Source organism: Mixophyes fleayi, chromosome 3, assembly GCF_038048845.1.
Source record: "Mixophyes fleayi isolate aMixFle1 chromosome 3, aMixFle1.hap1, whole genome shotgun sequence".
NCBI lineage: Eukaryota > Metazoa > Chordata > Amphibia > Anura > Limnodynastidae > Mixophyes > Mixophyes fleayi.
In genome coordinates, this window is record NC_134404.1 from 16388391 (window position 1) to 16404240 (window position 15850).

Sequence of the window (15850 nt, forward strand, 5' to 3'; positions counted from 1 at the left end):
AGATGGCCAGAGCTTGAATCAGACAAATGTGCATGCACTCTACCTCTGCTCACCCTAGCATGCACTCTACCTCTGCTCACCCTAGCATGCACTCTACTTCTGCTCACCCTAGCATGCACTCTACCTCTGCTCACCCTAATTGTACATTGCCTACGTACATACACCCCTTCTCTCCCCTGTTTTGCCCATCATAGGCTGTCGGAAGTGTTATTTGCATTTAAACTTGAATTGTATGCATTTGTGTTTACTTGTGTCCATTTCTGAACATGCGCAGAGTAATTTCATGCAAAATACTGCACACAACGGGACTTACGTTCCTTGATCAATCAGGCCCTAGGTGTCCTTAATAGAACTCCATTTCTGCCACAATGTTCTTACTAGAACTCAATTTACTATTTCCTCTTAGGAGCAGAGAAGCCAAATATAATGGAGGCAGCAATACAATTACCTTTAGTCCTATATTGCAACATGCTATCAATCTACTGTCCTTTAAATTCCATCATTTTGGAACTTCTCCTCACAGATTCTTTCCATTCTAATTAAAGATAATGATTTGATAAATATTTAAATAATCATTTAATGGTAGACTCCAGACATACTATGGTATCTATATTGTTACTGTACAGCTGCTGTTCAACTTCCATTTATATTACAGTCTATCTCTGATGTCAGCTTAGTGTCCATATAGTAACCAGTAGAGATTCTTGTATGAAATGTGTTAATGAAGAATTATTTTCATTACACAGCAGAGAATAGTAAGAATGGAGCGTTTCAGATTTCTGTTGCTGACTATTAGCATAACTGAGTGCAGACTTGGGTAGGAAACACAGCAAATAGTGCACAAGTGACGGTAAAATTGTTCTTGTAACTTGATAGTTAAAGGAATCACATTTAAACCAATTAAAAAAAGGACATAAAAGAAAAGAAAAGAGGCCATATTTATAATTGTCCTTATGTGGGCAACAAGTTGAGGCTTTGTCATTCCTGAATCTTTGCTGCTCATATTCCTGGTGTGTTTCAGGAGTGATACAATCAGAAGAGAAATGGCTGCACCAAATATGAGGAACGGTATGAAGGTTCCTACAAGGTTGATAACCATTAAATTGGTATAATTTACTTCCAAAGTTATATTTCCATTTTTAGTACCATTAATGGCATTGGTAGAATTACTGCTTTGTAAAGAGTACACTAACCATACACAGGGCAGACAGGAGAGAACAGACACCATCATTGACGTCAGAAGCAGCCACGGCACCAACCTGGAGATGTTCATCTTAAGTCTCAGGAATAATCTGTTGCTGTAGTTTGTGATCTTTACACAGTAGAACACACAGAGCACGGTGCCCCACCACAGGCTGCAGAATGCCACCGTTATTGCTGCAATTAGTATATATTCCAAAATGTGTTTAATTGGAGTTTTAATCTCAGCATTAAGTAGGAATTCTAGAAATACCCATAAAATTAGAAGAATGATCCTCACTGCCCCCAGGCTGGTCATGATAATGTCCACAGGTTGAAGAGTTTGACCCTTCTGCCACCAAATGAAGTTTTTTGTCACTATAAAAGTATTGAGAAATAATCCGATGAACGTCAAAAAACAAATTGCAACTGATAAGAAAATGAAAGTTGCGTAATTCATCTTTTCTTTTTCAGAATAATGTAGCTTCACAGACTCTTCATAACCACCCAGCTCTGTACATCTTACTTGTGTATTGTGGATGAGAGAAGCTGCACTGTGATAGGAAATCATATTGAGCTAAAATTAAATATAGAACTGCTTGCTATAAGATTTGCATGACATTTGGCTACCGATCTCCAAGTAAGTAAATCATTTAGATTACATTTTAATACAGTCGCTTTCAATCCTCTAAGCAGTGTGCCTTTTTTACTGTTTTGCATTTGTAAGAACACCTGATATTGTTAAGGAATAGCAATTATGTTTAACTGCAAGGGGCGGCCATATTACATTAAATATATTTGGTTTTGAGTTACATAACACTGTGCTTTATCAATATAACCCACGTCCTTCTATATTGTAAAATAATCTAGATTGCAAATGATGCTTCAATGCAAGAAATAAATGGATATCAAATATTTTCAGGTTCAAGATTTATAATATAGAATACTTACTTTGATACAATATGTATAGTTAATAAATAAAAGATTCATGCATGGAAATAACAGGTAAGATTAATTAGGAACTTCATAAACAAAACGAGAAAATTCTGAATACCTGTAAATTTTTGTCCTAATTAGGTTTGTATACAAACAAAAACAGTGACTAGAGATATTTAATTATAATACTTTAGCTATAATAATCACTAGCTGATATCCCCGACGTTGCCAGGGTTTAAATCTTCAAGTTATTAATTTATCGGTGAGTTGGCTGTAGCTGTCAACATTTTAAAATTAATTAGCAGCTTAGCAGCTCTTCCAATACATCCATGAGGTGTGTTGAATGTGTTAAATGTAATTCAAATCTATCTAGTTGAAGGCCCAGACCAGGCTCCCCTGGCCAAACATCTGCCCAGCGTACACAAACGAAGGTCCAACCGGGACCTTAAGCCCCCTAAAACCTGGCCAAGATCCAACTGGACCACCTCGCACTGGTTTTATCCCAATCGGTGCAGTGGTGTCTTAATGCATAACTGGACAGACAAACAAACAAACCAATGAATTCTATATATAAGATGTCATCCAAATCCATCCAGTGGAAGACCCAGAACAGACTCCCCGGGTCAAAATTCTGGCCAGCGTGAACTCAATGGGAGGTCCGACTGGGACCTCAACCCCCTAGTATGTCTTATGAGATCCGATGTTACCAGTCTGTGAACTTCTCATCCAAATTCATACAGTGGACGGCTCAGAACAGGCTCCCCAGGTCAAAGTTCTGCAGCAAAGGGAGGTCTGACCGGGACCCTAACCCCCTTAAAACCTGGCCAGGATTAGCTGATGTACCCGGAGTTGCCAGGGTTTAAATCTTCAAATTATTAAGTTATCAATGAGTTGTATGTAACTATCAACATTTTAAAAATAATTTGGCTGCCCAGTGTCGTTTTTGTTGTTATACTAAATGTTATCCAAATACATCAAGTGGAATTCTCAGAACAGGCTCCCGGGTCAAAGTTCTGGCCAGCGTACACCAGCAGGAGGTCCGACTGGTACTCTATCCCCCCTAAAAACTGGCCACAATCCAAATGGACCATCTCACATTGGTTTCATCCCAATTGGTGCAGGGATGTTGAAGATATTCTCCAAGAAACAAACAAGGAAGCAACAAACTTCTTATTCTATATATATATATATATATATATAGATGTTATCTAAATACATCCAGTGTAAGGCCCAGAACAGGCTTCCTTGGTCAAAGTTTTGTCGAGCGTACACCAACTGAAGGTCCGCCCGGGACCCTAATGTGGGGCTTTTACCATTTCACATACTTACTGCCTGCAGTTTCTTCTCCATATAGGGCCATACTGTCTCCCAACTATCCTGATTTTGGCTGGAGAGTCCTATTTTCCAGACCTGGAAAGCGGTGGACCAAAAGTGAACGTGTTGGGAAGGAGCTTATTTTGTCCCAATTTGGCATGTCTAAAAGTTGGAAGGTATGAATCATGGTTCAGTTTAACCACTACTTGACTGGATGGGTTTCCCCTTCATGATCATTGTCGAAGTAATTATTAACAAAAACCCTATATTACCAATTAGTTCAATAGAATGAACTAATGAACTTGAATTTTGTTTCTGTGCTTTAAGAAAATGGAAAAATACAGAATTGCATAACAAGAGACATGTTTTTAGTAAAGTTCCATTATTGCACAATATCTGGATATGGCCAAAGAAATATTGGCACCGTTGAAGGTCATGATGACCGTCCAGGATGAACATGTCATTTTAATTATAGAGACTTAGATTGCCAGCAGTGATGTAAGCTGTGAAGGTGTGTTTTAAAGTAATAAAGAGTTTCATCTCTATAAATGTAGGAGTTAATCAGATATAGGGTGTCAATTGGCATTTGAGACCCTGGGCATATGTCTGCTTCGTCCAGTATGGCGGTATCTATGTATAATATCATTTTAATAATAAACTGTAGAAATATTATATTTTGGAAACCTGCTCAGCTCATTTGTTGTTTAAAGAGACGGAAAGAGAAAATCTTATACAAGCTGGGGGCTCTCGTCCTATGGCTATCACATACCACACCTTACTCTCTTCATGACTGCTTCGACAAGGCGGGAGACGTGGATAATCTACACTCCTCTGCACTGGTGAGTATCAGATGTGTTAAATATATCTGTGCTCCAAAGTGTATTGAGGTACCAAAGCAGTGAGTGAAGAGAGGGTGGGGGTGGATGCTGATATTTAAAGTAACCTAGGACCTTATTGCTAAATGTGTAGTAGCTAATTTAATGTGTTTCTGCAGAAACTTAGAAACTTAAGAAAATATTGTTAGTTTAAATGTTGCTAAAATGTGCTTTTCTCCAGTATGGACTGGCCACCCATAACTGGCAAAAGACATTTTAGTGTTTTAAAACTGTGTATAGCTGCTTGCAAAGTGAAGAGATGTGACTTGCAAAGTTAATGTGTTAAATTAAATGCTTTTGCAGTATAGGCTGATAACCTATATCTGGCAGAAAGCTTTGAGATGTGTTGTGAACTACTCAATAGATTTATTTGGAATTAATAAGTTATAAAGTGAGTAGAAATGCCGGTTTCTCGTGATGGACGCATCCCTTAGATGAATAGAGACCCTAAGTCAGGATAAGGGTATGCTGTTCATAAGGAGAGAAAAGGTGTGGCTCCCTCCCGGGAAAGTGTGTGCCTATAGAGTTTTAATCCTGGTTGCATGAAAACTCTAAAACAGGGGATGCAAGGAAAAATAACAAAGAAGTTATAAAATGGGTTTTATAGACGTAACGAGAGATGAAATTCTCTTATAAGAGTAAAGTGAAAAATAAGGCAGTTAAAATGTTATTTAATTGTTAGTTGTTAATAAGTGATATGAGCAGTCAAAACAGCATAAATTTCAAACAGCAGAAATAAATATATAATGATACAGCCTGCACAGCTTATAGTTCTCATGTTTCATCTCTTACTGGGAAAAAAAAAACTGAATGGTTTGAGTTTTGTTTATTTATATTATCCTGATGATGTGCAAATGTTGGAAATACATTGAGCTAAACTTCCAGAGGATGGGACTGTCCCGCTGTGTAGATGTAAAATACTTAATCTGTTTTTAGAATTGCAAACCTTACTTGAGATGTGTTAATATTATTGATCAGTGAATTGTTTGTTCTATATATGAAAAATGATATGGTATATCTGTCTCGTACTTCTGTCATTCTAGGGCTATCCACTCAGCTCTATTGCAGTAAATGCTGGACATTTAATTTATTTATCCTCTTGGAGACAGAGGTGTGAATAAATATGTAGAGGTGTAAATAAGTTTGTTTTGTGAAGACAATAGGCTAAAGATAGTCTGATGTTTGTAGTGCCTATTAAGACTTGTGTAATGATCAAATGTGGTTTTAAAGCATAGATAAATATCCCGTTGCAAGTGTTAACTTCTCTTAAGCTTATCTTGTGAACGCACATTCCAGAGTTTTTCTGTGTGTGCAATTTCAGTGAAACATCTGGTTTTAATAATGTGTCCAAACTTTATGAGAAAATAGATTAAAAAAATAAATAAAAAATAAATAAAAATTGTCACAAAATATGCTGATTTTATGAATCTGGAAGATGTACAGATTAAATTTAAGATTTAAAGGACTTCTATGGAGATATTAAGTAAATAAATAGTATTTGTCAGTTTTACAGTGAGTAACTACAAGACAGGGTCACACCCAGATTGGAAGGGACTAGAAATGTCTTTCCTGATTGAATCGGCAGAAAGACATGAGGTGAATATTTAAATACGTTCTTTAATGTGTGTTAAATAGGGATTTTGCAGATGAAATGTATGTTAAAATATTTTTAGAGTGATTGCATAATATTTTTGGCATGTAGTTTGAATCGAATATCCGATCATAGAACACAATGTGTGTGTGTTTAACCTTCGAGAAGTCTTTGTTTTGAACTAGAATAACTGTTATTTGAAATATGGCAACAAAACTTGTGTTATGTTAGCTTTATCAGAAAATAATTGTATTGAAAATAATAGTTGATTTGCTTTGAAAATAGCAACTGTGTAGTGGTTTACATAGTGAGATTTGTAGCTGCATCAGAGATTCGTTTGTTGAAGTTTCGGCATTTTACAAAGATGTCTCTCCCCCCTTCTCCCTCGTCTTATGGAATGAGGTGGATGTTTTATTTTCATGCCAAGAGGAGGAGTTCAGTATATGGAAAATTTCCTGTGTTATGAGCGTGAACACAGCTTTGTACCATAGAACGGACAAATGACTGGACCCCATCCTGCATACCAATGCAGATCTCAATCATAGATTGCGCAGCGTTGATTTTTAATGCCAATAAGAATTATTCAGAATATTGTCTTTTGCTGTTACCAACAGGGGGTTCAATCTTTATAAAGTTTTATAGACAGTTCTAATTATTTGTTATAATGTGTGCAGAATAATTTACAATCTTTTGTACCCACAGGAGACCAGAAATCAGAATATGTGAATGATGTTCTGCTGTGAAGATACTAACTAATTATTGTGTTTTCTTTCAGAAGTATCCAAGAAGGAGAAAATTCATTTATCTATTAAAAAGGTGAAATTGTTGGACACCTGGCCAGAGATATTTAGATTTCCTAAAGGGTGATCCTGATATTTGAACACCCTCTGCCTTAAAATATTTAAAAAAAAAAAAAAAAGAAAGAGATAAAAGCAGTACATTTATTTCTTGATATGTCACAATTCTGTAGCCAGTGAATACTAGGATTTTCAGCTGTATGCTAGATAATACTGTTTTAGGATATTTAAAAGACAATTAGTGTACAATTAGATAGGTAGTAAAAGCATTAGCTTCATGTTTACAGATTATAGCCAAAGCAGCTATTATTGTTGAAAAGACAGGATATTGTGTTGCAGCGTGGGTTACATTTGTTTGTTCCTCGTGTTGTCACACAACTCCTGAATAATGCACAGATTAGACATGTTTCTGTAGTAAGGTTTATACAGTGGAAAATTAAAATTAAATTAAGTTGCATTAATTCTTTTAACATTACAATATGCAGATGTCAGAATCTCAATTTTGCTACTTCATTGCATAAGAAACCTCACATGACAAGGAAGACAGTGAGCATTATTGAATTAAGTAAATGTGTAAGTTTTTCTGTATTACCAGACATTTCTGAGACTACACTGAAGAATCTAGATTAAAGTTTCTTTACTGATGAAAATGTTTTATAGATAAATGCATGATGGCTCACTAGTGACAGGGTGTGCAATCACTATACATAATGAGAAATTGAAGTTGAGTCATTAGACAAACACTTAGGTCACTTAGAACGTAGAGCACTCATCAGAGCATGTTAGCTAGGTAAAGTAAAGGAAAGGGAAATGAGTAAACATTTACACAAATTTACATTACGCATAGTAACTAAACACCGTAGTTTATGATTTTGGAAATGTTTGAAAATATAGGGGATACCTAACATCAACAGGAACACCTATATAACATGCACAAACAGTCAAGCAACTGATAGAGGTTATACAGTTGCCAAAAGAGGTTGCAGCCATTAAGTGCCAGGCACATACCAAACAGACAGATAAAATCTTACTAGAATATAAAAAAAAAAGTGGAAGTTACTCAATCAATTTATAGGGTATAGCAGGTGCTTGAAAGGGATGGGTTATCCTGAAAGGTACAAACAAACAGAGAGATCCCCTAGTACACTGCTATAGCCAGCAACAGAACTGCCAGAAAACAAACTAGCAGACTTAGTGCAACTTAATTGCTAAAAAGATTTTGCCAAATTTTTATGAAGATGTAGTTTACCAAGAGAGTGAACTCATTTCAGAGAAAAAGTGTTTCAAAGAATGTGTAATATGATGGGAATATATTCAAACGTTATACACTATATTATTCTCAAGCTTCAGAGAAAGTTGAAATAATAAATGTAGTAATTAAAGAATAACTAAGCTTACTAAAGAAACAGGAATGGCACTTCTTTAGTTTATCATGGTATTAGAATCACTTCTAAACCTCTTCTCAATCTCTCTCCATATGAACTGTTATTAGACTTCAGCCAAGATACGTTATTAATCCACAGACTGACTTCAAGCTGCATCATTATTTAACTGCTCACAATGTCATACAGTTGTCTAAACAGTTGCAGAAGCTTCAGAAGGTCCAGAAGAACACTTGAACAAAGACATTCAACCAGAAGCACCTCTTGGGCCTGCACACAGAAGATACAACCTAGAGACAATGTTATGGTAAAAAATTTCTTACACTCTGATTCCCTTACAGATCGATGGGATGGTCCTACTAAAGACAAGTTCTATAATGACTGATACTGCCGTAAAGGTTGCAGAGAAAGACATTTGGATCCATAGTTCCCATTGTCAAAGACCCAAGACTAAATGAACCAAAGGACTCAGAACTGAACACAGATAAAGAGACTGAGTTATATTTAAAAGAACTCTTCAATCAAGATGGAAGTGATGATGTATAATCAGCCACAAGGTTATCGACTTATGAAGCAAAGAACCTTTAACCTTGTTGCCTGTCTTATAGGAACAACGATATTTGAAGCCTCAACATATTATTTATATATTTTGGAAAAGAATTGAGGAGAAGTTGGTAAGGTGATAGCCCATCTGAAATATTAGATGAGGATGATTTTAATAAGACCATTTTTACTTCTTTTCTAAACAGGAAAACCAGAGAATTCAGAAATTGTAAAGGATTACAACCATTTCCAAAATGTATTTGTGAGTATTGTGGTACTCCACCAAAAGAAAGGTGTTTAATATGGTGAATATTGCTGAAGAGAATATCCAGTTGACCGATAGCATGTTATGCTAAGTGAAATGTTAGGAGTTACAAATTGTTGGGTGTGTACTAAAGCTCCTTTATTGAGTAAAAATATGCCAATGTTACCATTTCCACTACCTTATGAAGAATGACACACATTAGTCCTGATGTAATATGTCAATAACAAAATTGAGATCTTAGTGATCATGGTCGAATTGCTGAAAATATATATAACTTGACTAAATCTCCGGTTATAGTTTTAGCACATAACTGAATAAATTTCTGTTATGTTTAATAAAGCAATAAATGAGGTTAAAACGATAACCACCTCTTCAGACAAGGTTATGATATTCCTCAACCATCATCTTAATTTCCCTAGATTACCCTATTACCATCCTCTACACAGCTAACGCAAGACAACAACCTTCTTACCAACATTGCAACACACACAGCCCACTCAGTACTTTTACCTTTGCGTTCTAGCTGGTCCATTGTGCAATATGATGTAGCACATGCCCTTGTGTTTCTAACTCCCATTGTCCTATAGATTGTAAGCTTTCGAGCGGGGTTCTCTTACCTCTCTGTCTGTATGTATTACCCAGTATTGTCTTATTAATGTTTGTTCCCAATTGTAAAGCGCTAAGGAATTTGCTGGCGCTATATAAATAAATGTTGATGATGATGATGATGAACTCCTAAGATAAAGGTCAGCATCAGGTATATACATTGCTGCCGTAAAACAGTAAGTACTTAAAGTTGTAAGAATTAGCATGAATAAGTGTAATACAGTGGTTACAGAGCCCAAAACCATATGGGCCCGAGTGTAAAGAACCATGTACGTTTGATGTAGACAGAGATTTAGAAATTACATAAAATGAGAAAGCTAAATTAAAGATAAAACTTGAAACAGATGTAACTAAGTTTGAAAGGTATGTCTCCAAAGCACTAAAGAGTAAAATATGTACACAATGCACTGTGTATTAGTATAATCAACTTTTAAGCATACACTACCAGAACCAGACTCAGACTAAGCGAAAATTGATACTAGATAAAAATGCCACGTGGGTATGATAATCTCAACCATGGTGTTAGAATATTGTTGTTCATTTCTTTTACCCGGAAACATTTATTATATAAATATATATTGAAAATATGCATTTAAATGGTTATTAATTAATTATGAATTATGCTGTTTAGGAAGAGTGGTTCCTCAGTTTTATACAGTGTTGTACGATGAGTTGAAAGAGATATTATTAATAAAAATAGGTTCTACTCATGAATAAGTCAGTAAGACATAAAGTGGGTATAAGTATTGATAATATGTTTACTTATGGAAATTATGGATTTATGAAATTGAACGTTTGTCAGGATTTAATTGATAATGTGACTGAAATTTATCATGATACCTTTCATTATGTTGGACTTGAATTACAGGTATTTAAATATGAACTTTTACAACATTGAGTAGTTTTGGACTATTTAACGGCTCAAACAGGAGGATCATCATCATCATCATCAACATTTATTTATATAGCGCCAGCAAATTCCGTAGCGCTTTACAATTGGGAACAAACACTGATAAGACAATATTGGGTATTACATACAGACAGAGAGGTAAGAGAACCCTGCTCGCAAGCTTACAATCTATAGGACAATGGGAGTTAGAAACACAAGGGCATGTGCTACATCATATTGCACAATGGACCAGCTAGATTGCTAAGGTAAAAGTATTGAGTGGGCTGTGTGTGTTGCAATGTTGGTCAGAGGGTTGTTTTCTTGCGTTAGCAGTGTAGAGGATGGTAATAGGGTAATCTAGGGAAATTAAGATGGTGGTTGAGGAATATCATAACCTTGTTTTAAGAGGTGGGTTTTCGGTGAACGCTTAAAGGTTTGAAGACTAGAGGAAATTCTTATTGTGCGTGGGAGGGAATTCCACAAATTGGGTGCAGCCCGGAAAAAATCCTGTAACCGAGAATGGGAGGATGTGATGAGAGTGGAGGAGAGACGTAGATCTTGTGCAGAACGGAGGTGTCGACTAGGGAGATATTTTGAGATAAGTGAGGAGATGTATGTCAGTGCAATTTTGTTGATGGCCTTGTAGGTTAGTAGTAGAATTTTATATTGGATTCGTTGATATACAGGCAGCCAATGTAGAGACTGACAGAGTGGCTCAGCAGAGGAATAATGGTTAGTAAGGAAAATCAATCTAGCCACTGCGTGCAAAATAGATTGTAGGGGTTCAAGTCTGACTTTGGATAAAGTTTAATCCTCGAGACTGAACTTGGAATCCATTGTTTATTACCTAATCAACGACACTTCCGATCCAGAAGCTATAATTACACGTTATATAAACAACACCGATAATATGAAGAAGGATTTTGATGACAAAATTATTATAAAGACTTTTAAAATGATTCATTATGGACATGTTTAAATCCAAGCATTTGGTTATTTGGACTTGAAAAGTGGCTATCTAACCTAATGTATATTTGCATGAAATTTATTGTGATATCAATTGTGGCAATATTGTTTCTGTATACTTGTTTAAAGTATGGATTGTATTGTATACAATTATTTGCGAAAGTCAAACCGATCCGAGAACATCAGTGCTGACAGTAATATATACTCCCATTCAATTAATTATAGTCACATGAAAATGTACCTTTTTATGTGTATATAAAAGGGAGGGAAACTGTCGAAGTATTTGCATGCGGGCGGCAGTTGGAGAAGGCTGCACGTTAGATCAGCTCTGTGTCTTTCCTCCCACACAATTATCTGTCCACAATTATAAAACATCTAAAAACTTGTAAAGACAGTGGGAAATTATTGTGGGGGTACAAAGGAGTGTCATCATCACTCCAAGGACAAGGCCATACCATCTATCCCTGGCTTATCTGCATAAACTGACCTACTGTGTACCGACCCGGCTTGTCAGTTGGCCCTTCTCCTGCTGAATCCCTGGCTTATCTGCATCAACTGCTCTACTGTGTACCGACCCGGCTTGACAATTAACCCTTCTCCTGCTCAATCCCTGGCTTATCTGCATCAACTGACCTACTGTGCACCGACCTGGCTTGTCAGTTGGCCCTTCTCCTGCTGAATCCCTGGCTTATCTGCATCAACTGCTCTACTGTGTACCGACCCGGCTTGACAATTAACCCTTCTCCTGCTCAATCCCTGGCTTATCTGCATCAACTGATCTACTGTGTACCGACCCGGCTTGTCAGTTAACCCTTCTCCTGCTGAATCCCTGGCTTATCTGCATCAACTGATCTACTGTGTACCGACCTGGCTTGTCAAATAACCCTTCTCCTGCCGGATCCCTGGCTTGTCTGCATCAACTGATCTACTGTGTACCGACCCGGCTTGTCAGTTGGCCCTTCTCCTGCTGAATCCCTGGCTTATCTGCATCAACTGATCTACTGTGTACCGACCCGGCTTGTCAGTTGGCCCTTCTCCTGCTGAATCCCTGGCTTACCTGCATCAACTGCTCTACTGTGTACTGACCCGGCTTGTCAGTTAACCCTTCTCCTGCTGAATCCCTGGCTTATCTGCATCAACTGTTCTACTGTGTACCGACCCGGCTTGTCAATAAACCCTTCTCCTGCTGATTCCCTGGCTTATCTACATCAACTGATCTACTGTGTACCGACCCGGCTTGTCAATTAACCCTTCTCCTGCTGAATCCCTGGCTTATCTGCATCAACTGATCTACTGTGTACCGACCCGGCTTGTCAGTTAACCCTTCTCCTGCTGAGTCCTTGGCTTATCTGCATCAACTGATCTACTGTGTACCGACCCGGCTTGTCAATTAACCCTTCTCCTGCTGAATCCCTGGCTTATCTGCATCAACTGGTCTACTGTGTACCGACCCGGCTTGTCAATTAACCCTTCTCCTGCTGAATCCCTTGATTATCTGCATCAACTGATCTACTGTGTACCGACCCGGCTTGTCAGTTGGCCCTTCTCCTGCTGAATCCCTGGCTTATCTGCATCAACTGATCTACTGTGTACCGACCCGGCTTGTCAGTTGGCCCTTCTCCTGCTGAATCCCTGGCTTATCTGCATCAACTGCTCTACTGTGTACTGACCCGGCTTGTCAGTTAACCCTTCTCCTGCTGAATCCCTGGCTTATCTGCATCAACTGATCTACTGTGTACCGACCTGGCTTGTCAATAAACCCTTCTCCTGCTGATTCCCTGGCTTATCTACATCAACTGATCTACTGTGTACCGACCCGGCTTGTCAATTAACCCTTCTCCTGCTGAATCCCTGGCTTATCTGCATCAACTGATCTACTGTGTACCGACCCGGCTTGTCAGTTAACCCTTCTCCTGCTGAGTCCCTGGCTTATCTGCATCAACTGATCTACTGTGTACCGACCCGGCTTGTCAATTAACCCTTCTCCTGCTGAATCCCTGGCTTATCTGCATCAACTGGTCTACTGTGTACCGACCCGGCTTGTCAATTAACCCTTCTCCTGCTGAATCCCTTGATTATCTGCATCAACTGATCTACTGTGTACCGACCCGACTTGTCAGTTAACCCTTCTCCTGCTGAATCCCTGGATTATCTGCATCAACTGATCTACTGTGTACCGACCTGGCTTGTCACTTAACCCTTCTCCTGCTGAATCCCTGGCTTATCTGCACCAACTGATCTACTGATCTACTGTGTACCGACCCGGCTTATCAATTAATCCTTCTCCTGCTGAATCCCTGGCTTATCTACATCAACTGATCTACTTTGTACTGACCCGGCTTGTCAGTTAACCCTTCTCCTGCTGAATCCCTGGCTTATCTGCACCAATTGATCTACTGTGTACCGACCCGGCTTGTCAATTAACCCTACTCCTGCTGAATCCCTGGCTTATCTGCATCAACTGATCTACTGTGTACCGATCCGGCTTGTCAATTAACCCTTCTCCTGCTGAATCCCTGGCTTATCTGCATCAACTGATCTACTGTGTACAGACCTGGCTTGTCAGTTAACCCTTCTCCTGCTGAATCCCTGGCTTATCTGCACCAACTGATCTACTGTGTACCGACCGGGCTTGTCATCTAACCCTTCTCCTGCTGAATCCCTGGCTTATCCGCAGCAACTGATCTACTGTGTACCGACCCGGCTTGTCAATTAACCCTTCTTCTGCTGAATCCCTGGCTTAACTGCATCAACTGCATATAAAACATTATTTTATATGCCATTATTTTGTTTTTCCTGATTGTACATTTACAAGTAACTACTTTTTACCTGTTATTATTCTACTATTTATATGCCTTTATCTTGTTTTTCCTGATTTTATATTTACCAGCAACTACTTTTACTTGTTATTATTCTTGCCTATTTCCATTGTCCTTATTACCTCTCCTTCTATTATTCCTTGCCTTCCACGCCCTAATTGGTTATTGTCCTCCATCTTGCTATTGTCTCCCTGCTTATTCTTACCTGTTATCCGCTGTCCTTATTATCTTACTGTTCTGCTATCATTCTTACCTGTTTTCATTGTCTTTATTATCTCACTGTACTGTTGTTCCATGCCCTCCACGCCCTAATTCGTTATTATCTTCCACCTTTTCATTGTCTTCCTGCCATTGTTCTTACCTGTTTTTCACTGTCCCCACTATCTCACTGTTCTGTTACTCTCTCTCCGTACTATGCCTCCCCGCTCTCACTCCATACCCATACTCTCCCCCGCCCTACCTCTCCCGTTCCTCCCCGCCATCCCCCGTGCGCTGCTCATCTTGCTAACCTCATCCCCATTTCCCCCCTCTCCTCTCCCCCTTTCTTCTGTGCCCTCTGGAATGCCAGATCCGTCCGCAACAAGCTGACTGCTATCCACGACCTCTTTCTATCCAACTCCTTTAACCTTCTTGTCGTTACTGAAACCTGGCTCTCCGATTCTGATACTACTTCCCCTGCTGCCCTCTCTTATGGTGGCCTCTCCTTCACCCACTCCGCCAGGCCTGGTGCCCGCCCAGGCGGTGGAGTTGGCCTCCTCTTCTCCTCCACCTGTACTTTTCGTGTCATTCCCCCTGAACCCTCCCTCTCCTTCTCCTCTTTTGAAGCTCACTCCATCCACCTCTTCTACCCCATTCACCTCCGCGTCACTGTCATCTACCGCCCCCCTGGCTCCACCTCCCTCTTCCTTGACAACTTTGCTAGCTGGCTTCCTCACTATCTCTCCTCCGATCTCCCCTCGATCATTCTCGGTGACTTTAACATCCCCATCGATAACCCCACCTACCCTGCTTCCAGCAAACTGCTCACCCTCTCTTCCTCCCTTGGTCTCACCCAATGGACCTCCTCCTCTACCCACTGCCTTGGTCACTCCCTTGATCTTGTCTTCTCCTACCTATGTAATCTCTCCGACTTCTCCATCTCTCCCTTTCCTCTATCCGACCACCATCTCCTCTCCTTCTCTCTCTCCTCTTCTCCTGCTCGCCTCCCCCTGCCCAAACCTACTCTGTCCATACGCAACCTTGACGCTCTTGACCCTGCCTCTCTGTCCTCCTCTCTCGATACCCTCCTTTCTCCCCTTTCCTCCCAGGCCTGCCCCAACCAGGCGGTCTCCCTCTACAATCACAACCTCACCTCCGCTCTGGACGCGGTCGCCCCTGCCCATTCCATCCACCCCCGCTACTCCAAACAACAACCCTGGCACTCCAAATTTACCCGCTTCCTCCAAAAATGCTCCCGCTCCGCCGAACGTCACTGGAGAAAATCCCGCTCCCTGGCTGACTTCCTGCACTTTAAATTCATCCTTTCATCCTACAGCTCTGCCCTCTCACTCGCTAAACAATCTTTCTTTAAATCCCTCATCTCTTCCCAGTCCTCTAACCCCCGCCGCCTCTTTGCCACCTTCAGCACTCTCCTGGCCCCCTCCCCCCCCTCCCTCCTCCCTGACTGCCTCCGATTTCGCCTCCTTCTT

The 15850-nt window shown here is 39.6% G+C and overlaps 1 protein-coding gene across 1 annotated transcript; it reads right to left on the reverse strand.

Annotated features, from left to right (window-relative positions):
- Nucleotides 1–718: 718 nt before the first annotated feature.
- Nucleotides 719–1498, reverse strand: LOC142143076 (taste receptor type 2 member 39-like). Its single transcript, XM_075200791.1, has one exon. The coding sequence runs from the start codon at nt 1496–1498 to the stop codon at nt 719–721; it is 780 nt and encodes a 259-aa protein (XP_075056892.1).
- Between the last annotated feature and the right edge of the window lie 14352 nt (nt 1499–15850).